Source organism: Ovis aries, chromosome 22, assembly GCF_016772045.2.
Source record: "Ovis aries strain OAR_USU_Benz2616 breed Rambouillet chromosome 22, ARS-UI_Ramb_v3.0, whole genome shotgun sequence".
Lineage (NCBI taxonomy): Eukaryota > Metazoa > Chordata > Mammalia > Artiodactyla > Bovidae > Ovis > Ovis aries.
In genome coordinates, this window is record NC_056075.1 from 9,270,698 (window position 1) to 9,295,894 (window position 25,197).

At 37.4% G+C, this 25,197-nt stretch overlaps 1 protein-coding gene across 2 annotated transcripts in view; it reads left to right on the plus strand.

Annotated features, from left to right (window-relative positions):
• The window catches only part of PTEN (phosphatase and tensin homolog), a 101,964-nt gene that overhangs the window by 28,663 nt on the left and 48,104 nt on the right, over window positions 1-25,197 (plus strand). For both annotated transcript variants that reach the window (XM_027960248.3, XM_042238662.2), the window contains exon 2: window positions 1,157-1,241. In XM_027960248.3, coding sequence (XP_027816049.1) covers window positions 1,157-1,241 — 85 coding nt within the window. The remainder of the gene's footprint in view (window positions 1-1,156; window positions 1,242-25,197) is intronic.

Consider the following 25,197-nt stretch of genomic DNA (forward strand, 5'->3'; position numbering starts at 1 on the left):
TTACAATATCAAAATGAAAGGTTTTAGTAATTTAAGTAGTTATCTTGGATTGAAAATAATACTGAAATAAGCTCACTAATGTGAATGCAGCAGAAATTAAAAAGATCTCTAAAAAGGCACTGAATTTGATAAATTTTGTATTGTATTTGGAAGATAAATGGGTCCAATAGGTGAGCATAGAGCTTTGGAGATAGTCTTGAGTGGTTTAAAGCAGTTAAGATTGGCTGGTTTGAAACATCTTTGTCAGAAAATCATGAGATTGGAGAGAATTGATGGAGCTCAAGAAATGAGAGCCAGTCTGATGGACAAAATCCGCAGATATGTGGATAATCTCTGCTGCTTTATAGTTTTATATAAATTTTTCTTGAGTGTAGAAGTTTGTTTTATGCAGCTGTTGTATATAAGTTAACAGAATGGGCACGCTAAGTATTGATTACCTTGTTTGGATATGAGATTAAGTTTCTACCTCAGTTCAGTATTATCATCATAAATACCAAGGGTTAAGATAGATCATTGTGGTTTTCTCAACCTCCTCACCATGTAAAATAGGAAATTGAAGTCTAAAAAGGGTCAGTTGTCCAATTTATGCATCTGATTAGGGGAATAACTTGTTCTTAAATCTAATTTTCGAACTCTTAACTGTGTCTACTTTTCTCTGAAAAAGAAATTGTGCAGCTGTTTCTTGTTTTTTTTGATTTTTGGATTTTGTCTGGATGTTTTAGTATTGTAAATATGAAAGTTACCTTTTACCTTAGATGCATTCTAAACATACTGAGTAAGATTTAATAATCACTGTTGTATGATTGTGTGTTAGTTGCTCAGTCGTCTCCGACTCTTTGGGACCCCATGGACCATAGCCCACCAGCCTCCTCCGTTGATGGGATTTTCCAGGCCAGAATACTGGAGTTGGTTGCCATTGGTATTTTTGGGGATCAGTGTATTTACCTGTATTTCTTAACTACACATGATGGCTTATAAATAAATACATTTGACAGCCTTATTATTAACATGGTTTGTAGTGGGAAAGCTTTTTATAATCAGCTAATGTTTTAAAACATTTACATGAGGTTTGCATTGTATATTTCAGTAAGCTAATGTTTTAAAATGTGTACATGTGGTTTACATTGTTGCATGTTTCCTTAACTTAAGCACTCAGATATTTATCCAAACATTATTGCTATGGGGTTTCCTGCAGAAAGACTTGAAGGCGTGTACAGGAACAATATAGACGATGTAGTCAGGTAAGAGCTTTTAACTTTCCGTTTCAAATATTGATGTATATTCATGTTGTATTTTCATTTAGGAAAATTTCTAAACCACAGAAAAAGATGTACTTTTTGATGTTGAGTTTATTTTTATCACGTTGATGATCTATAACTGCTTTATTTATTTTGCTTCATGTACCTACTCGGTGTCAGTGGGATAAAACTCATTAGATAAGAACTGACCTTTACATAATCAGGTATATGTGTTATGATTTCCTGGACTCCATAAAATGCCCCTTACCAGTTTAATATCTGGGTTCCATTGCACTATTTTTGTCTTTTATTTCACAGTTGGGTATTAGCCTTAAAATCCTTGAGTGGATTTATTCACTTAAATTTATTTATGCTAAGGTATACGTAAATGATGTAATTTTACGTAGAACAGTTAATAAAGGGGCATGAATGTACAGAGGACCTGGAGAAGTATTTAGGGCAGGGGATCTGGAAAGGAATCTGTTAGACACCAAAGCCTAGGTGTCTGCTTTTCAGGTTTGCATCGTTTTTAAGAGGAATAATCATTCATATCTGAGCAATAGTTCTCAAGGCTCATTTAAATAACCTTAAATACATTTATGACCTAAGAGTACATAATATATTTTATGAAAGAAGAAATTTGTGTCTGCTTTGTAAATAGTCAATATGTTTTCTAATTTCAGAACAAAAAATTTGTGTATAAATAAACTGTAAAATGTCAGTAGAGGTGTAATTGGCTTTTAAAAGTTTAAATTTTCTATCATCCCTTGTACCCTCTTTCAGAAGTATCCTTTTTGGAGACTTCCAGTTTAAGTATGTGGTGGTGATGAGAAGTAAATGTTACAATGGGCAGGAAAGCACTTTGTAAAGCATTATGCAGATATAGGATTCTTTTAAAATAGTTGTCTTAATGTTTAAACTATCTATATACTCTTATATGAACCAACCATAGTTTTTTCAGTGGTTAATTTTTAGCAATTTGCTTTGAACCAAAGTCTGTGTACATTTTTGCCGTATTGGGTTGTACCCAGTTGGGTTTTTGTAATGCTTATATTGTGTTCAGAATTAAACTTCAGTATCGACAGAAAAACTCCCAGACTACTTTGTGGTTGGTACATGAGGCTGTCAGAGGAATGATTTAAGAGCCTGTGATTAAGAAATGAGTTTGCCTTCTAGTAGTTGGGCAGGACACAGTGGAAGAATGGGAGCAACAGCTTGATATGGCTTAGTCAATGTTAATACCACTGTACAGAAATACAGTGAATGATAGAAAAAAGATTAAGAGAAGTAAATTTTGACTCAAGAGAGATGGAGAATCTTGGAAACAAGCAGTGCTGTCGTGAAACATGTTTGCTGTTACGCTGAAGGAGTAGTTTATCAGGCCTCTTTGTGGCCTAGAAGAAACATTTCTCAAGTCGATCTACTTAACATTACTGTAATTCTGCATTCAACCAACTACTAATTCAAACAAGTCAGATTGATACTCATACATAAAAAGAGTATGAACACTCTTGAGTAGAGGATACATTTTCCAGTCACTGTAAGAATACCCTTTTGGTAAGTTAATTTGGTGTGCTAATTTCTACATTGTTCTCTTCTGAATGTGAATTTGTCTCTTCTGACTGTGGATTAATGCTGAGGCTGATCGGTCATCTTTCCGGTTACTGATAAGTCCAGTTTCTGGTTCTGTGTGCATGATTTACATATGATCATCAGATCATTGGTGGTGGTGTATTGTTTTGTCACCACGACATGTTCGACCCCTGGACTGCAGCATACCGGGCTTCCCTGTCCACCATCTCCCAGAGTTTGTTCAAATTCATGTCCATTGGGTCAGTGATACTACTTAACCATCTCATCCTCTGCCCGCTTCTCCTCCTGCCTTCAGTCTTTCCCAGTAACAGGGTCTTTCCCAGTGAGCCAACTCTTCACATCAGGTAGCCAAGTACTGGAGCTTCAGCTTCAGCATCAGTACTTCCAGTGAATATTCAGGGTTGATTTCCTTTAGGATTGACTGGTTTGATCTCCTTGAAGTCCAAGGGAGTCTCAAGAGTCTTCTCCAACACCACAGTTGAAAAGCATCAGTTCTTTGGCACTCAGCCTTCTTCACGGTCCAACTCTCACATCCATACATGACCGCTGGAAAAACCACAGCTTTGACTAGACAGACCTTTCTCGGCAAAATGGTGTCTTTGCTTTTGAATGCACTCTTTAGGTTTCTCATAGCTTTCCTCCCAAAGAGCAAGCATCTTTTAATTTCATGGCTGCAGTCACTGTCCATAGTGATTTTGGAGCCCAAGACAGTAAAATCTGTCACTGCTTCCACATTTTTCCTTTCTATTTGCCATGAAGTGATGGGACTAGATGCCATGATCTTAGTTTTTTTTCCCCCCTAGTTTCTTATTTCTAAAACAAAAAATAGAGAAGTTATAAATCTTCAAATAATCTCTTAGTTTTTTGAATGTTGAGTTTTAAGCCAGCTCTTTCACGCTCATCAAGAGTCTCTTTAGTTCCTCTTTGCTTTCAGCCATTAGGGTGGTACCATCTGCATATCTGAGGTTGTTAATATTTCTCCCCACAATCTTGATTTTAGTTTGTGATTGATCCAGTCCAGCGTTTTGCATGATATACTCTGCATATAAGTTAAATTAACAATATACAGCCTTGTCATACTCCTTTCCCAATTTTGAACCAGCCTGTTGTTCCATATAAGGTTCTAATGGTTGCTCCTTGACAACAGGTTTACCTTCTTTACAACAGGTAAACCTGTCAGGAGACAGGTATTCCCATCTCTTTAAGAACTTTCTGCAGTTTGTTGTGATCCACACAAAGGCTTTAATGTAGTCAATGAATCAGAAGTATATGTTTCTCTGGAATTCTCTTGATTTTTCTATGATCCAGCGAATGTTGGCAATTTGATCTCTGGTTCCTCTGCCTTTTCTAAACCCAGCTTATACATCTGGAAGTTCTTGGCTCATATACCACTGAAGCCTAGCTTGAATGATTTTGACCATAACCTCACTAGCATGTGAAATGAGCAAAATTGTATGATGGTTTGAACATTTTTTGGCATTGCTTTTTATTGGAATTGGAATGAAAACTGTTCTTTTCCAGTCCTGTGGCCACTGCTGAGTTTTCCAAATTTGCTGTCAGATTTAGTGCAGCACTTTAACAGCATCATCTTTTAGGATTTGAAATAGTTCTGCTGGAATTTGTTTGTAGTAATGCTTCCTAGGCCCACTTAACTTCACGTTCCAGGATATCTGGCTCTGGGTGAGTGTCCATACCATCATGGTTATCCAGATCAGTAAGACATTTTTGGTATAGTTCTTCTGTGTATTCTTTCCACCTCTTCTTAATCTCTTTTGCTTCTGTTGTCCTTGTCATTTCTGTCCTTTACTGTACTCATCTTTGTTTGAAATGTTCCCTTGATCTCTCCATTTTCTTGAAGAGATCTCTAGTCTTTCCCATTCTATTGTTTTTCTCTACTTCTTTGCAGTGTTCATTTAAGAAACCCTCCTTTTCTCCCTTTGCTATTCTATGAAACTCTGTGTTCAGTGGGATATAACTTTCCCTTTCTACCTTGCTTTTCACTTCTCCTCTTTCCTTAGCTATTTGTAAAACCTCCTCAGACCACCTTCTTGCATTTCTTTTCATTTGGGATGGTTTTAGTCACTGACTCCTATACAATGTTAAGTTATAATAACTCCATCAAGAAAATACTGTGCTGGGAAGTATTTTGATCTGTCATCTTCTGACTTCAGAAACCTCTGCCTTTATGCCTCTGAATTAAGATTCATATACATTTGGCTTGTAATCAGGAACAGCGGTTGAGGTTTATTCTGTCTCCTTTAATGGATCTAATTTATTTTATCTAGCTTTTAACTTTTTCAGATGTCACTCTTAGAAAAAGGTTGCTGCTAAGTCACTTCAGTTGTGTCCGACTCTGTGCGACCCCATAGACGACAGCCCACCAGGCTCCCCCGTCCCTGGGATTCTCCAGGCAAGAACACTGGAGTGGGTTGCCATTTCCTTCGCCAATGCATGAAAGTGAAAAGTGAAAGGGAAGTTGCTCAGTCGTGTCTGACTCTTAGCAGCCCCATGGTCTGCAGCCCACCAGGCTCCGCCCATGGGATTTTCCAGGCAAAAGTACTGGAGTGGGGTACCATTGCCTTCTCCATAGAAAAAGGTTAGCCAGTGGTTACTTTAGCCAACTGATCTTGTCACCAACTGGGCTTGTCACCCTAGTGAGTAATGGTTGTAGCACATGAAAATGAAGAATCATCAACTGAAGATAATAACTACGCTGTACTTGTTTTTTTTTTCTTTTTTTCCTTTGTTTTTTGATCGATGGATAAATGGCCATAATGCTTTGCTGTTATCAGTTTACCCCTCCCCCCTTAGTTTATGAGAAAGGTGAACAGAGTGACCATGAAGGAAGTTGTGTCTTTTCCTATGAGCTAAAATGAAAATGAATAATTCGTAAGTAGTTTGTGTGTTAGGATTAACCTCTCTGTGGAAATGACCGTCTCTAGTACCTAGATAATTGATTTCCTTGAATAGCTTGCACAATATTGGAGTTCAGTTCGATTGCTCAATTGTGTCCCACTCTTTGCGACCCCATGAACCGCTGCATGCCAGGCCTCCCTGTCCATCACCAACTCCCAGAGTTTACTCAAACCCATGTCCATTCAGTCGGTGATGCCATTCAACCATCTTGTCCTCTGTCGTCCCCTTCTCCTGCCCTCAATCTTTCCCAGCATCAGGGTCTTTTCCAAGGAGTCAGCTCTTCGTATCAAGTGGCCAAAGTATTGGAGTTTCAGCTTCAACATCAGTCATTCCAATGAACACCCAGGACTGATCTCCTTTAGGATGGACTGGTTAGATCTCCTTGCAGACCAAGGGACTCTCAAGAGTCTTCTCCAACACCACAGTTCAAAAGTATCAGTTCTGCGCTCAGCTTTCTTTATAGTCCAACTCTCACATCCATACATGACTACTGGAAAAACCACAGCTTTGACTGGGTGGAACTTTGTTGGCAAAGTAATATCTCTGCTTTTTAATATGCTGTCTAGGTTGGTCATAACTTTTCTTCCAAGGAGCAAGCATCTTTTAATTTTATGGCTGCAGTCACCATCTGCAGTGATTTTGGAGCCCCCCTAAATAGTATGTCACTGTTTCCATTGTTTTTCCATCTGTTTGCCATGAAGTGATGGGACCAGGTGCCATGATCTTAGTTTTCTGAAAGTTGAATTTTAAGGCAACTTTTTCACTCTCCTCTTTCATTTTCATTAAGAGGCTCTTTAGTTCTTCTTTGCTTTCTGCCATAAGGGTGGTGTCATTCTGCATATCTGAGGTTATTGATAATTTTCCTGGCAATCTTGACTCCAGCTTATGCTTTATCCAGTCCAGCATTTCTCATGATGTTGGAGACACTAGTACTAATCACTAGTAGTGATTTTTTTTTTTTTCATTCAAAGATGGTAACACCTCAGTGAAAAAATGTCTTTATTTTCTTACATCTTTTCTGTTAACAGTGAACTTTGGGATTTAGAAACTGGGATATCTAAAGAGTATTTACAATTACCTTTTCGTCTTTAATCCCATGTGTTTCCTATGATTCCTATGATTTTTCCCCCCAAACAAGAAATATTGTTCAGAATTCAGACTTTGTTGTTGCTGTACATCATTGCTTTGAGTAAAACTCATATTCCAGATACCTTCATGCTTAAAGTATTAACTGTTTATAGATATAATTCGTTACAGCAATGTAAAATTTTATACTTGAGGTATTCAGATATTTAACTTCTCCTTTTGAGATTACCTCCTGGGATCAGGAATTAATGTAAAGAATAAAAGTGGAGGAAAAGTGAACCAAGTTGAAATTTTTTTTACTATCTTTACTGCAGGTGTTTTCTTTAATAAGCAGTTAGAATTGACAGGGCAAGACAGGGTCATTTCATAGAATGGAAATGGAAAAACTAACTCTTCCCAGATTGTTTTTTCTTCTTTTCATCTTAATGCTGCCTTCTCTCTCCTTTCTTTCTTGCCTCTAAAATTCTTGCTCTGACCAGCTGGTAATGTGAAGCAATGTTTTATTTGGGTGATTTATTGTTCTTTGATATGTATATTAATCTTATTTCTCAGGTTAATATTGAAGTTATCTGTTAATAATTTATGTTACCTGTATAAATCTAGGCAATCTTTAACAAATTGATGATGCTTCATATGTTTAGTAGACATAGTTTAAGAATTGTTCTGTATGTAATAAATCATAGAAGTGTAAATTTAATAGGGGTGAACTGGCTTTCTTACTGCAGAACCTTTAATGTGCTATTATGCATTGTAATTCTCCCAAGAATGAAACTCTAATATGTTCCTTTCCTTTTTTTTCTTCTTTCCCTTTCTCTTCTCCTCTTTCCCTCCCCTTTATCTCTTTCTTTTCTTTTGTAGTATAGTAAATAACATTTCTCTCAACAGTGTTCCATGGAGCACAGTTTTGGAAATGTTGAAATGAAAAAGTTGTATATAACAATATTTTCCTCTTGTCTGTCATTAGGAAATAAATCACTTCCTCCTCTTTTCTTGGAAAGATCAGCTTTTTCACCCGTGTGTAAGCAGCCATATTGCCGATTCAAAAGTCCATCTTCCCTTTTCTTGTTTTATGCATTTTCTTCCTGAAGAAACTTTTCAAATATTTTTCTCTTAATTATATAATGATCTCTCAATCAACGTTATGTTGATTTTCAATAAAAAAAGGACATGTTTGTTTTCTCAGCATTACCATTATTGGTTATTCAGTTTAAAAAGGTTGAAAAGAGATTGATTATAGGAAAGCTTCAAAAATAATTTAGGAGGATATCAATTCCCTTCTCCCTTTCCAACAACTTTTGACTTCTTCCCTCATTGCCTGTCTGTTTCTTGCTTCCTTTTTTCTTTATTCAGATGTAAATCACATAACATGAAACTGCCCACTTCAGAGTGTACAGTTCAGGGACATTTAGTGTCTTCACAATGTTTTATAACCACCACCTCTGTCACGTTCCAAAACATTTTATCGCCCCAGAAGAAAACTCTGTCCCCAGAGACTCCTCCTGCTTCTTTTGTTAGTCTTTATTCTTTACAAATTGCAGAGCCATGATGGATTTGACAGTGATCAAATTATCTGTACCAATCTAATCTTTGATATTTTAATAATAGGTGACATTTATTTGCATTTATATATATGTATTACTGTTGTATAAGCAGTTTGCATGTGTTCTCTTACTAAATTGCTACAGTAAACCTATCTCCATTTCATAGATGGTTTGAAAGAAGCTAACTTCCCCAAGTGCCACAGCTGGTAAGAACAGGCTGAGGATTGAGTCCAGGTCTGTCAGATTCCAAAGCTGATTTCCTTAATAACCATAAAATCTTGTATATCAGAGGACAAAAACGAGAAACTCCTGCTCATTTAGCCTGTTGTTTTCCTTGTTTGGCCTAACACAGTGTTGTTCCCCGCTCAGTGTGGGAAATCATCTAGGAAAGTCTTTTCTAGTATCATACTAGAACATTTCTCAAGGTTTTGAGTCTCTAGATTGAAAAGACCTACTAGTGCCAAGCACAATAAGTGAAAATAGGTCAATACCAGGCAAATTATTAAGAAGTTAAAAAAAAATATGAAGAAGAATGAGAATTTCTCAAAAGCTTTCAGGATCATTTAGAAAGGATTAGGAATGTGGCTTTTCCAGTGGTCATGTATGGATGTGAGAGTTAGACTATAAAGAAAGGTGAGCACAGAAGAATTGATCCTTTTGTGGTGTTAGAAAAGACTCTTGAGAGTCCCTTGGTCTACAAGGAGATCCAATCAGTCCATCCTAAAGGAGATAGTCCTGGGTGTTCATTGGAAAGACTGATGTTGAAGCTGAAACTCCAATACTTTGTCCACCTGATATGAAGAGCTGACTCCTTGGAAAAGACCCTGATGCTGGGAAAGATTGAGAGCAGGAGGAGAAGGGGACCACAGAGGACGAGATGGTTGGATGGCATCACCGACTCAATGGACATGTGTTTGGGTGGACTCTGGGAGTTGATGATGGACAGGGAGGCCTGGCGTGCTGCGGTTCATGGGGTCGCAAAGAGTCAGACATATATATATATTCTTATATATATATTCATGTTCTTATATATTACATAAGTTTCCATATCATATTTATCTTTGGGGGACTTATTTTACGTCGTTTTACCCCCGTTGTGGCATGTGTCCTTCTATTATGTGTATATACCACATTCTGTTTATCTGTTCATCTGTCGATTGACACTTGGGTTACTTCCACCTATTGACTATTGTAGATAACGTTACTATGAGCATGGGTGTGCCAGTATCTGTTTGAGTCTCTGCTTCTAATTTAAGGCACACTCTGAAGTGGGATTGCTGGGTCACATGATCATCCTCTGCTTGCTTTTTTGAGGAGCTATCTGACCGTTTTCTACAGTGGCCGTATCATTTTACATTCCTACTAGCGACGCACAAGTGTTGCAACTTCTCCAAACCCTCACTGCCAACACTTTTTTCCCGGGGTTTTTTGTTTGTTTGGGGTTTTTTGGATAACAGCTGTCCTAATGGGTATAAAGTGATATCCCATTGTGGTTTTGATTTGCATTTCTCTGATGATAAACGATGCTGAGCGTCTTTTCATGTGCTTAATCACCATTTGTGTATCTTCTTTGGAGATATGTCTATTTGAGCCCTTGGCTAGTTTATGAATTGGATTTTTTGTTTGTTTTTGAGTTCTATATATAATGGATGTTAATCATTTACTAGATAATGTGATTTGCAAATATTTTTTTCCATCCTATTGATTGCCTTCTTACTATGTTGATACTGTTCTTTGGTACATAAAAGTTTTAAATTTTGATGCAGTTCAGTATTATCTTTTTTTGTTGCCTGTGTCTTTGGTGTTGAATCCAAGGAATCATTGCTAAATTCATTGTCATGAATTTTTCCTGTCTTTCCCTTTAAGAGTTTTATAGTTTTAGGTCTTTGGTGTAGTCTTTGATCCATTTTGAGTTAATTTTTGTATATGATAAAAGATAAAGATCCAACTTAGTGCTTTGACAAGTGGATATCCAGCTTTCCTTTCCCATCACCATTTGTTGAAAAGACTCTCCTTTCCCTGTTGAATGGTTTTAGCAAACAAGTCAAAATCATTTGACCATATATGCAAAGTTTTATTTTTGAGCTCTCTAGTCTGTTCCATTGGTATACGTCTGTCTTTATGCCAGTGCCATACATTGTTGCGTGCGTGCTCAGTTGTGTCCGACTCTTTTGCATGGACTGTAGCTCACCAGGCTCCTCTGTCCGCGGACTTCTCCAAATACTGGAGTGGATTGCCAATTGTAGCATTGTACAAAGTACATTTTGAAATCGGGAATTGAGTCCTACAACATTGCTCTTCTATTTCAAGGTTAATTTGGCTACTTAGGGTCCTGTGAGGGTCCCTGAGTTTTAGGATGGAAGTTTTTATTCATGCAAAAAGTTGTTGCAATTTTGATAGGAATTGCATAATATAGTATTGAAACCTTAATAATATAAAGTCTTCTAATCCAGGAATATGGGATGTCTTTCTATTTATTTAGGTCTTTGATTTTCTTCAGCAGTATTTTTTAGCTTTCTATGTGCAAGTATTTCACCTCCTTGGTTAAGGTAATTCCTAGGTATTTTATCCTTTTTGATGCTATCATAAATAGCATTGTTTTCTTAATTTCCCTTTTTGGACTGTTTATTATATAAAAATGCACCTGATTTTTGTATGTTAATTTTGTATGCTGCTACTTTGCTGAATTTATTTATTCTGACAGGTTTTTTTTTTTGTATGTGTGTGTGTGGCATCTTAAGAATTTTCTTTGTATAAGATCATGTCATCTGGAAATAGGTAATTGTACTTCTTTCTGATTTGAATGCGTTTTTCCTTCTTGCTTAATTACTCTGGCTTGAACATTCAATACTTCGTTAGAATAGAAGTGGCAAAAGTAGGCCTGCTGCCTTGTCATTTGCTTCAGAAGAAAACACTTTGTCTTTTATCTTGGCATATCATTAGCTGTGGAGTGTTTTTTTTTTAAGAGCCATGTTATGTTCACAGCTGTATTGAGCAGAAAGTACAGAGATTTCTTGTATACCCCTACTCTATGTGCATAGCTTCCTCATTATCAGTGTCGTCAACCAGAGTGGTACATTTGTTAAGTTGATGAACCAACATTGGCTCATCATTACGCAGAGAATATATATAGTCTATGTTATGGCTCACTCTTGATATTGTGCAGCCTGTGGATTTGTGCAAATTATATAAGTATACATTCACTACTACAGTATCATACAGAGTAGTTTCACTGCCCTCAAAGTGGTCTATGTTTTGCCTGTTCATCTATCTGTCCCCAGCCTCTGGCAACCACTGATGTTTTTATGGTCTCCACAATTTCAGCTTTTCCAGAATGTTGCATAGGTAGAATTATCCAGCATGTAGCACACAGAAACTCTGTTCCTATTCAGTATGGCAGTATATGAAAAGTCCACAGCACACAGTATGATATAGCTGCTTTGGGAAGATTGTGGTTTCTTACAAAGCTACACATAATTGCTATAATCAAGCAGTACAGCCCTTTGGCTATTTACGCAAAGGAGTTGAAAGCTAATGTTCACACAGAAAGACTTAACATTCATCCTATGCATGGATGTCATACTTCTTAAATGCCCAGCTCCTGGAAGAAGAAAAGGGAAAAGAAAATAGGCTGTGGATCTTTAAATGCCCTGGAAGCCATTTCTGTTGCTGGGGATTGCAGCAATGGCAGCCTGCTTGTGTGTGCACATCCATAATCATAATCAGAAGCAGCTGTCAAGGAGCCAGACACAGATCTCTAATATCTGGAGGATGGAGTCCCACAAGCTGCATCAGACTGCTCTAGGAATGCATGTGTGGCTGCCTGCTGGGAGGGGATGATGGGTGGCTAACTACTACCACACCAGGAGCTGAAATTGAAATTAATTGTGATTTACTGTCCAGGCCTTCTCTCCTGAAAACTGCAAACTTTTGAATAGACTCCAGAGTTCTAAAATAGTTACACCAGACAGATTATGCCAGTAAAATAAAAAATTTTGCATGTCGGAAGCTTATTTAGGACTATTCCATGGAATGAGGAAAGTAAAGACTTACTTAATAAGACAGTGTTTATTCTCACAACTAATTCAGATTTTTATATATATATATGAAATTATTTGAAATAAGGTAAAAAATTAGAAGATTTGAATTCTAGTATTTTTAAGTTTTGAGAGTATTACTCTGCTCTCATTCAAGTTCTCAGTCTCAACTTTCCAAGTATCCACAGTTAAATTTTCCCATTTCCCTTTGGAAAGTGCTGTTTTCTTGCTTTTTTCCGCCTTTCCATTGTATCAAACTTAGAAGGCAGTGAGCCAATTGTGGGCATGAAATCCTTGGGAGGAGAGAGGAGGAAGTGGGAGGGGCAGTCATGCTGAATGTTTCCCTAAGTAATATTCAAGTTCTTTGAGAGAACTTGCTCCTTGAAAAAATGCTGTGATATTTTCTTTTAAATAGATTGTTTATTCTCCTGCCTGTCTCACTGTTGCCCACAGTGCTAGATAAGAAATTACAGTAAAGTTCACATATTAAAGGGAACACTCAAAAAAAGTATGATTTCACCAACCCTCACTTATAAAAAAAACTACAGGAAAATAAAAGAGGTCAGGGTTCTTGATTGCACGTGACAAAAAGTAACTCTTAATTAGAAGAGAATTCTAAAAAAAAAAAAAAAAAATAGCTCACAGAGAACCAGGCTTTGAAGACTGTCAGAAGCTAAGAGAAGCAGATCAAGTCAAGAGGTTATAAAGAAGAGCACCCCCAGCTGAGGACATTGCTGCTTAGATATTTGCTGTCCCAGATACTACCACCATGACTAAATATTGATGAGTGGGTTCATAAACTTTAAGCTCCGCTGGAGAGCTCTCTGAATAATTCCTTGACTCATCTGTACCTTGTTCTTACTACCTGGGATTCAGTGTCCAGAACATGAGGACCTAATTGATCTTAGACCTTGCACGTGTAATGTGAGAAAGATGGGGAAGGGAGTATTTGTTTATTTCTTGAAATTCTCTCCAGATTGGAATAGTTTTGGATGCTAAACAGCCTAGAGATGGCAAATATCCCTTACACATTTCTCCTGTTTTACACGTCACACACATCCTCAGACTCTCTTACCTACAATTAAAAATTTCATATATTCTTTAAAAAATTGTTTTCATGTTATACTCACCCTTTAAGAAATACAAATGAGAACATACTTCATATTATTATTTTTTCATTTAACATACTTTGGAATTTTCCATATTGGTGTGGAGATGAAATTGATTCTCTTATTGGTTGTCTTCCATTTTATGACCATAGCATAATAAACAGCCCACTCAGATACATGTTTTAGGGTGCTTCCAGTTATTGCTATTGAAAACAGTGCTCTAAACAGAAATTTCACACATTTGTCTTGGTGTCCTTTTGCAAGTACTTATATCCTTAAGGTAAATTTCTTTGCAGTGAGTCCATGGTTTAAACTTAAAAATGGTATCATTTTATATTCTCACCAACATGTATGCATCTTCCCCCCAAGATGTCTTCACAGTCTTGGTGAAATAAATATTACCAAGCTTAAAACTTTTTGCAGTTTGTTGTAATGTAATTTTTGATTGTATTTCTGTGTGAGTTTAAGCAATTTGGTGATCTTTACTGGTTTACAAGTTTCTCCTTGGTTGGTTTGTGTGTGCTGACCTTGCTGTGATTATTGATTTTTACAAACTCTTTGGAAATTAGTGGTACTATTTTTTTCAGACAATTTTTATAATGCTACTCTTACATTTGAATTTTATAAGATTCAGATAAAGCAGTGATAAGCTTGGTGGTTTATCTCTGTTTTGAATCATTGATTGCTCTCTGCTTTACTAATATATATAATCATGGAATATGAAAAGATTTTTGTTTGTAGCTGTTTGTTAAGAAATAGCCTTGTTTAAATTGCAAATAAAACTTTTAATCCAGAAAATATCATGCATCCATCACTCTTGAGTTATTCATTCAGAGCAATATTTTCTTGGACAGAGAAAATAGAAGTGAAAAGGAAATTTAGGAGTTCCTGCTTTTTTTCTGCCTCGAGCATTATATAGCTAGCTAACTTGTGGAATTCTGTCTCATTTATTGTTCTTTTTGGTTTAAACATTGCTTTGCACTCCAAGCCTTTTCTTTTGTCTTTACCATTTTTATTTTCCTTTATATATGCTACTGTTTTATATTCATCTGTAAATATTTCCTCCCTTTTTTTCTGGAGATATATATACATATATATATATGTATATATATTTAATCTAATCTGGGTAAATTCTCTATAGCTGTATTTATTGGTCTTAAATAATTTTTGTTTTTCCTCTTTTGTCTTTTTTAAACTAGGGTCATTTGTAATTGTTTATACAGAAGTTTAGTTTTTAAAACCTCTCTGTGGTCTTTCCTTTTAGATACTGAGTTATGAATTCATAGCCTGTTATTTAAATGAAGCTTTTGAAATCCGTTTTACTGATCTGTATCATATCTAACTATGCCAGTATTTCCTTCCTTGTCTGACGTGAATTCTAAAATTATATGAATACTTTCTCCCTGTTTCCTGGCATTTCCACTCAAACTTGTTCCTCATTCTTGGTTAGAAATACATCCAAAATTGTAGTTCCCTTCTTTATTAGTCTACTGATAAAAGAAAATCAAGCATATCAAAAATTTGTTAGAAAATTGCATGTACTTGAAAATATTGTTTTCAGTAGGTATTTTGACAGTTGTGAAGTCCCTAGTTATTAATGTATCGTTCTTGTGTTTCAATTTTATGCTCTATCCCAAGAACATACTTTCTAAGAAGCATGCATAGCATGTTCCATTGGATTTTTTTCGCCGATACATCTTTTAGACTTGTGCTAACCCATATGGTAGCCACTAGCTACATGTAGCTATTTATTAAGTTTACAGTAATTAAAAATAAATTTACTTACTTTCTTTTGCAATAGTCACATTTCAAGTGTTCAGTAGCCACATGTGGCTAGTGTCTTCTGTGGTGGATAGCCCAGATATAGAACATTTCCATCATTGTGGAAAGTTCTGTTATACAGTGCTATTGTAGATGGTGCCATTTTGCATTTCTTTCTAAAAAGTTGTAATTCCTGAATATGATGTGCTTCTTCTGTTGCTGTTTCTGCTGTTAATCAAAGTAAATTTGAGACTTTTTTGAGGTGAGTTGTATTTTACAAGTTGATAATTATAATCATATACTCTTAAAAACCAACTTTTTAAAGGTATAATTTGCATGCAACAACATTTACCTGTTTTAAGTGTACAGCTGTATACACCCATGTAAAAACATTACCACAATCAAGATTGAGAACATTTCTATTACCATAAAAAGTTTCTTAATGCCCCTTTGCAGTCAGTCCCCAGCCCAGCTTCTGGGGCTGCCCTGCAGGCAGTCTGCAAGTTTATCACTCTGTAGATGAGTTTTGCCTGTTCTAGAATTTTACATAAATGCAGTCATGTAATATGTACTCTTTGGGGTCTGGCTTCTTTCTTTTAGCATAGTATTTTTGAAATTCATCCCTGTTGCTTTTATTATTAATTTTGTTCTTTTTCTTGCTGAATGATATTCCATTTTATAGATATGATATAATTTATCCATTTACCTGTGGTGGACATTTGTTTTCAGTTTGTGTCTATTAAAAACAAAGCTGCTGTGAGTATTCACGTACAAGATTTTTGTGGATGTGTGTTTTCGTTTCTATTGGCTATCTGTGAGTGGAATGGCTGGCTCGTGTATTTATAGGTCAGTAGAGCAGAATAGAGATTGCAGAAAAACACACACATCGTTTATTGACAAAGGTACAGAGGTAGTTCACTGGGGAAAGGATACTCTTGTTAACAGAATGATACAGAAGCAACTGTAACTCAGTATAAAAGTAAAATGAACCTTTCTTCTACCACCGGCATACCTCATTTTATTGTGCTTCACTTATTGCACTTCACAGATCCTGCCTTTTTTTTTTAAAACAAATTGAAAGTTTATGGAAGCTATTCATTGTCAAGTGATGGTTAGCACTTTTTGGCAATAAGGTATTTTTCAGTTAAGGTATGTACATCATTTCTTTAGGCATATAGTGCCTTTCAACACTTAATAGACTATAGTGTAGTGTAAACTTAACTTTTATATGCACTGGGAAGCCAGAATGCTATAGCCATTTTATTGCCATAGTCTAGTGTGTGTAGTTGCTCAGTTGTGTCCGACTTCTTGTGACCTCATGGATTGTAGCCCACCAGCTCCTCTGTACATGGAATTCTCCAGGCAAGCACACTGGAGTGGGTTGCCATTCCCTTCTTGGGGGGATCTTCTTGAGCCAGGGATCGAACCCAGGTCCCCTGCATTCCAGGCAGATTCTTTACCATCTGAGCCACCAGGAAGCCGAACTCAAAACACCTCTGAGGTATGCCTGTGCACAAAAATTAACTGAAAATGGATTATAGATAGAACCCTAAAGTGTTGTCACACAGTCCTGTATAACTCTTTGTGGACGGTAGCCCACTAGGCTCTTCTGTCCATGGGATTCTCTAGGCAAGAACACTGGAGTGGGTTGCCATTCCCTTCTCCAGGGGATCCTCCCAACGCAGGGGCTGAACCTGAATCTCCTGCATCACAGGCAGATTCCTCACTGTCTGAACCACCCGGTAAGCCCCAGAAACCTCTTTTCCTTTGAATCTTATACCTCTTTGGATAAAATAGATTTCCTTTAGTTGTGGAGATTACTGTTTTTCACCTGAATTTAATATAAAGCTCTTATTTTTGCCTTTCTGTTTAACTTGAGATAACGTTGGAAAAGTACTACTGTGCAGGCAAGAGTACATTTTCAACAAGATACTTTTCTTTTATCAGATATATAACTAATTTTGATTGTGACAACCTGAAAATGACTAGGAGAAAATAGTTAAGGACTGTTAGGTTGGTGTAAAAGTATTTGTGGTTATACATTGTTGATCTTGGCCATTGATAATAGAAATACATTCTTAAATAAATGTAGTTACGTTATACATCATTTTAATGCACATTTCTTGCTTTGTGTTTTTTTGCTAATGACTTATATGTTGTAGTTTAGTCATTAAGTCTGAAGAAGCTGAACAGTTCTGTGAAGACCTACAAGTCCTTTTAGAACTAACACCCAAAAAAGACGTCCTTTTCATTATAGGGGACTGGAATACAAAACTAGGAAGTCAAGAAACACCTGGAGTAACAAGCAGATTTGGCCTTGGAGTACAGAATGAAGCAGGGCAAAGGCTAATAGAGCTCTGCCAAGAGAATGCATTGGTCATAGCAAACACCTGTTTCCAACAACAAAAGAGAAGACTCTATACATGGACATCACCAGATGGTCAACACCGAAATCAGATTGATTATATTCTTTGCAGCCAAAGACGGAGAAGCTCTATACAGTCAACAAAAACAAGACCGGGAGCTGACTGTGGCTCAGATCATGAACTCCTTATTGCCAAATTCAGACTAAATTGAAGAAGGTGGAGAAAACCACTAGACCATTCAGGTATGACCTAAATCAAATCCCTTATGTCTATACAGTGGAAGTGAGAAATAGATTTAAGGGACTAGATCTGATAGACAGAGTATCTGATGAACTATGGACGGAGGTTTGTGACATTTTACAGGAGACAGGAATCAAGACCATCCCAAGAAAAAGAAATGCAAAAAAGCAAAATGGCTGTCTGAGGAGGCCTTACAAATAGCTGTGAAAAGAAGGGGAGCGAAAAGCAAAGGAGAAAAGGAAAGATATAAGCATCTGAATGCAGAGTTCCAAAGAAGAGATAAGAAAGCCTTCCTCAGTGATCAGTGCAAAGAAATAGAGGAAAACAATAGAATGGGAAATACTAGAGATCTCTTCAAGAAAATTAGAGATACTAAGGGAACATTTCGTGCTGAGATGGGCACAGTAAAGGACAGAAATGGTATGGACCTAACAGAAGCAGAAGATATTAAGAAGAAGTGGCAAGAATACACAGAAGAAATATACAAAAAAGATCTTCATGACCCAGATAATCACAATGGTGTGATGTCATCACTTACCTAGAGGCAGACATCCTGGAATGTGAAGCCAGGTGGGCCTTATGAAGTATCACTACGCACAAAGCTAGTGGAGTTGATAGAATTCCAGTTGAGCTATTTCAAATCCTGAAAGGTGATGCTGTGAAAGTGCTGTATTCAATATGCCAGCAAATTTGGAAAACTCAGCAGTGGCCACAGGACTGGAAAAGGTCAGTTTTCATTCCAATCCCAAAGAAAGGCAATGCCAAAGAATGCTCAAACTACTGCACAATTGCACTCATCTCACATGCTAGGAAAGTAATGCTCAAAATTTTCCAAGCCAGGCTTCAGCAATAGGTGAACTGTAAACTTCCAGATGTTCAAGCTGGTTTTAGAAAAGGCAGAGGAACCAGAGATCAAATTGCCAACATCTGCTGGATCATCAAAAGAGTTCCAGAAAAACATGTATTACTGCTTTTTTGACTATGCCAAAGCCTTTGACTGTGTGGATCACAATAAACTGTGGAAAATTCTGCAAGAGATGGGAATACCAGACCACCTGACCTGCCTCTTGAGAAACCTATTTGCAGACCAGGAAGCAAGAGTTAGAACTGGACATGGAACAACAGACTGGTTCCAAGTAGGAAAAGAAGTACATCAAGGCTGTATATTGTCACCCTGCTTATTTAACTTATATTCAGAGTACGCCATGAGAAATGCTGGGCTGGATGAAGCACAAGCTGGAATCAAGATTGCCAGGAGAAATATCAATAACCTCAGATATGCAGTTGACACCACCCTTATGGCAGAAAGTGAAAAAGAACTAAAGAGCCTCTTGATGGAAGTGAAAGAGGAGAATGAAAAAGTTGGCTTAAAGCTCAACATTCAGAAAACAAAGATCATGGCATCTGATCCTATCCTTTCATGGGAAATAGATGGGGAAACAGTGGAAACAGTGGCTGACTTTATTTTTCTGGGCTCCAGAATCACTGCAGATGGTGACTGCAGCCATGAAATTAAAAGACGCTTACTCCTTGGAAGAAAAGTTATGACCAACCTAGACAGTGTATTCAAAAGCAGAGACATGACTTTGTCAAGAAATGTCTGTCTAGTCAAGGCTATGGTTTTTCCAGTGGTCATGTATGGATATCAGAGTTGGACTATAAAGAAAGCTGAGCACTGAAGAATTGATGCTTGTGAACTGTGATGTTGGAGAAGACTCTTGAGAGTCCCTTGGACTTCAAGGAGATCTAACCAGTCCATCCTAAAGGAGATCAGTTCTGGGTGTTCATTGGAAGGACTGAATTTGAAGCTGAAACTCCAGTACTTTGGCCACCTGATACGAAGAGCTGACTGCTTGAAAAGACCCTGATGCTTGTAAAGATTGAGGGCAGGAGGAGAAGGGGACGACAGAGGACGAGATTGTTGGATGGTGTCACCGACTCAATGGACATGGGTTATGGGTGGACTCCAGGAGTTGATGATGGACAGGGAGACCTCCAGCATTGGAGTTGATGATATCCTGAGGTTCATGGGGTTGCAAAGAGTCAGACACGACTGAGCTACTGAACTGAACTGAGTCATTAAGTCATGTCTGACTCTCTGTAACCCCATGTACTATAGCATGCCAGGCTTCCCTGTTTTTCACTATCTCCCAGAGTTTGCTCAAACTCATGTCCATTGAATCAGTGATACCATCCAAGTAGCTCATCCTCTGTTGCCCCCTTCTCCTCCTGCCTTCCATCTTTCCAAGCAATTGGATCTTTTCCAGTGAGTCGGCTCTTTGCATCTGGTGGCTGAAGTATTGGAGCTTCAGCTTCAGCATCAGGCCTTCCAATGAATATTCAGGGTTGATTTCCTTTAGATTTGACTAGTTTGGTCTCCTTGCTGTCTGAGAGACTCTCAAGAGTCTTCTCCAGCACCACAATTCGAAAGCATCAGTTCTTTGGTGCTCAGCCTTTTCCGTGGTCCAGCTCTCACATCTGTAAATGACTGCTGGAAAAACCATAGCTTTGACTAGATGGATGTTTGTTAGTAAAGTGATGTCTCTGCTTTTTAATTTGCTGTCTAGGTTTGTTACAGCTCTTCTATAACAAGTGATTTTATATGACAGGCGACAACAGCTAGCTCAGTGGTTGAACTGAAAAGAAGCTCCAAAGCACTTCCCCAAAGACCGATTTCCACCAAATAAAGGTCATGATCACTGCTGGTGGTCTGTTTCCAGTCTGATCCGCTATAGCTTTCTGAAGCCTGGCGAAACCATTTTATCTGACAAGTATGCTCAGCAAATCAATGAGATGCACTGAATACTGCATTGCCTGCAGCTGCCATTGGTCAACAGAAAGGGCCCGATTTTCCTCCACAGCAGCACCCAACCACACATCAGACAGCCAGCACTTCAAAAGTTGAATAAACTGTACCACAAAATTTTGCCTCATCTACCATATTCACCTGACGTCTCACCAGCCAACTGCCATTTCTTCAAGTATCTCAACTTTTTGCAGGCAAAACACTTCTACAACCAGCAGGAGGCAGAAAATGTTCTCCAAGAGTTCGTCAAATCCTGAAGCTCAGATTTTTATGCTACAGGAGTAAACAAACTTACTTCTCATTGACACAAATGTATTTATTATAATGGTTCCCATTTTGATTAATAAAGATGTGTTTGAGCCTAGTTATAACGATAAAATTCACAGTCTGAAACAGCAATGACATTTGCACCAACCTAGTAGAGTATTTGAAGTTTACCTTTGTTTAATGGGATGAAGCATGATACGATTTATGTGTTGAAAAGAAAAACAGCAATCCAATTTCACGTTTCAGTAGTAGCAGTAGCAGCTGTAGGTTTGTTAGGGTTGTAAGGGCAAATATCGATTGAACGTGGATACAGCAGATGACTTAAATGTAGTTTCCAAATAGTTGCTTTGCTGCAGGACCATGCAGCATGTAAAGTAATTGGTTTCTTCTTAGCCTCCGCTGGATTGGCAGGAACTGTCCGGTGTCCTTAGACTGCTTTCTGAATGGGAACCTTTGTAAAACCGGGTTTGCTGGGTTTCTGTCAAGCTGCTGGAAGCAGTTTTTATTAATGATTGTGGTTGTTCATACTTGGAGTTTTGTTACCAGTGTATCTACAGTAGTGTTTGTCACTTTGCAAGTTTTCAAGAAATATTTTTTGGATGATATTTTATCAGTTGTCCAAGCACTTGCAAATGATAGAATGCTCTAATCTGTAAATACTGGCACAGAGCAGAAATATACTAGTTCACCTTTAACAAACAGAAGGACTCTTAGAACTTAGAGTAAGACTTCAGATTAGTCCAGTGGAATATGTTAACTTCATCTACGTAAAGCCTTTCAGTGTAAAGAAAGATTGGTTGGCTATTGAAATACAGGAAAAACGCTGCCAAGAGAAAGGAAGTCTTAGCCAATGAACTTCAGATAGTTTTGGGAAAGCTATTCCTTTTGTGGAGATGGAAGCATCAGAATATCTGTCTATTAAAAATTGCTTCATTTAACTTCTCTTATTTGAGTTCACACTTACTCAGCAACATTCTGATTACACTTCTCAGATCTCCTTATGGTGAGATATGATCTTAAATGAATGATTTAGTTCTTATGGCAATTGGATTTTTCAATAAATTAACATATTGCCATTATGATCATTATAATAATTATACATCGGTCATACAATACAGGTTCTGATTTCCTGGGGGGAAAAAACACTGCTCAATATGTTGACATGATCAAGTTTAATTCTGAAAGATAGAAGATCAGACTCTGTGGACCACCAGTAACTTCACCAAAATAATAACTGAATTTCTGATACCTTCTAAGAGCCAGTAAAAGCTTATCTTGCTACCTAGATTCTTTCTCGTCTGTTGGAATGAATTCAGCAGCATGGTGTTAACGTATAGAGCCTCTAGAGTTGGTTGCCTCTAGATTTGGTTTTGCATTTGATTTACGTAATCTGGCTTCTTTCACCTTTTAGCGTTGCATAGTGTATTCATTGCTTGCAGAGTGTGCCAGCTTGTATAGCAAGTATTTGTAATTTTGAACTTGCCTTATAATCACTGACTTTCTTAATTGGAGTGTTTAGTCCATTTATATTTAATATGATGATTACTATGTTTTCTTTCAGTCTTAACACCTTCCTGTTTGTGTTTAGTTGTTCATTCATTCCCATTTTATTCCATTCATTCCTATTTCCTCCTTCTCCCTCATTCCTTTTTTTCTGTCCTCTTTGGGGTTAGTAGAATATTTTAAAGTATTCCATTTAAATTCTTCTATTTTTTAGTTTTGTGTGTGTGTGTGTATCTGTATATATTTAGAGTTTGTTCTCGGAATTATAGAACACAGCTTGTTACAGTTCTCTTAGAGTTGTTATTGTAAGCATTAAAATATAAGAGCCCTACAACAGTAAAATTCTGTTTTCCTCCATTTCTTTTGTATGATTTTTGTCATGTATTTTATGTCTATGTATGTAGTAAACCGCAGAATACAATGTTATTTTATTTGCTTTAACCAGTTATCTTTCAGTGAGATCAAGAAAAAAGATGTCCTTTAATACTTAGTCCTGTATTTACTATTTTTGATGCTTTTTGTTTATTTCTTTAGAGTCAAGGTTTTCATCTGGAATTAGTTCCCTTCAGCCTAGGAACAAGTTTGCTGGTGACAAATCCTTTATGTTTGTTGATTGTTTTTGAAAGGCGTTTTGCTGGATATAGACTTCTGTGATGACTTTGTTGTTGTTTTTGAATGCTTCATTGGATCTGATGAGAAGTCAGCCATTATTCATACTTGTATTCTCCTAGATATATAATGTATCTTTTTCTTGACGCCTTTTGTTTTTTCCCTTGGGTTTTCAGTGGTTTTGATTATGATAGGCATAGTTTGGTTCTTTTTATATTTGTCTTATTTGGAGTTTATTGAGCTTGTAGTGTCTCTAAGTTGATGTTTTATATACTGTGGGTGGGAAATTTTTAGCCATGATGTCTTTAAATTTTTGTTTTTTAATTTCTTTCTTCTGTTCTCTGTGTTAAATAATTAACTACTATGTGTTACCAAATTCATATCTTTATTTTCCAGCTGATACCTATAACAAACCATCTTTAAACATAAATAGCATAGAACATTTATTTATTTTGTACTCGCAGATTAAGTGAGTCAGAAATCTGGACAAGGCATGGTGGAAATGACTTGTTTCTGCTCCAGAATATTTGGGGCCTTAGTTGGGAAAACTCATTGACAGGAGATGAGTTTTGGCAGATTGAGGGCTGAATCATCTGTTTGTGTTTTCACTCATGTATCTGGTATAGGCTGTCTGTTATCTAGGTCTTTAATGGGGCTGTTGGCCAGAACCCTACACCTGGCCTTTCCATGTAGGCTATTTTGAGCTTCCTCATAGCATGGCACCTTCTTGAAAGTGAAGATCCAGAGTCCATGGTAGAAGTATATGGCATTTTTTATGACCTAGCATTAGAAATAGCTTTATCTCACTTCTGCCAGTACTCAGTTGGTTGAGGTAATCACAGAAGTGTGCCCAAGTTCAAGGGGGATGGACCGTAGACTCCACCACTTAAAAGAGACTATTGTTAAGGTTATGTTTAAGAGGAGCATGTGTAATGGGTATGTCCATTCTTAGAAAACTCAATCTCCCACATCTTCTGCAGTCCTCAGTCTTGCGAGTAGATTTTTCTTTTCAGATACTGTACTTTTGAGACCTAGAATTTGTCTTTTATAATCTCTATGCCTTTGCTAAGATTTTTCATCTTTCCACTTAAGCTATAATCATTTTCTTTTACATTCTTGTATGTTTTTATAATAGCTGCTTCAGAATCCATGTCTGCTAATTCCAACATCTGGTTTGTCTTGGAATTGGTTTCTGTTGACTGCTTTTTTTTTTCCTTCTTGGTCATAGATCATATTTTCCTGCTTTGCATGCCTAATAAGTTTTAATTGTATGATGAATGTTTTATGTTGTAGGAAGTCTGAATTGTTACTTTAAGTGTGCTGAGTTTCATTTTGGCAGGCATTTAAATTAATGGCTAATCTTGTATCATCAGGCTTGGTTTTCTTTGTTAAGGTAGGCCTGTTTCAGTTTTGTCTTTTGCTTCGTGTCATGGTCCTTATTCCTCAGGTGTGGCTTTCTAGGGTCTCAGCTGAATACCTAAAGTCTCTCCATTCTGGCTGGACAGAACTCTTTCTCCCAGTACTGTTCTTTCTCTGATGTTATCTCCATTATGCTTCCAGAACCTGCAGCTATGCAGCCTAACCCATGCCAAGGCCCTGAGGTTAATTTCCACACAGTCTTCGAAGTCCCTCCATCTGTCCATCCTCCTTTTCCTGCTTTTCTGTTCCGCAAACCCTAGCTGCTTCACCATCCAGAACGCCAGTTTCTGTCTGTTTACCTCAGCGAAACCTTTGTTCCATTTCCTTCTGCCCTGTCAAAAGAGTCTTCAAGCTGAAAACAAGGCAGGCTTGGGGTTGTTGTTCAGTCGCTTAGTTGATCTGACTGTTTGCGACCCCATGGACTGCAAGACACCAGGCTTCTGTGTCCTTCACCATCTCCTGGTGCTTGCTCAAACTCATGTCCATTGAGTCAGTGATGCGATTCCGACCATCTCATCCTCTGTCGTCCCCTTTTCCTCCTGCCTTCCATCTTTCCCAGCATCTGGGTCTTTTCCAATGAGTTAGCTCTTTGCATCAGGTAGCCAAAGTATTGGAGCTTCAGTTTCAGCACCAGTCCTTCCAATAGAATAATCAGGGTTGATTTCCTTTAGGATTGACTGATATGATCTCCTTGCAGTCCGAGGGA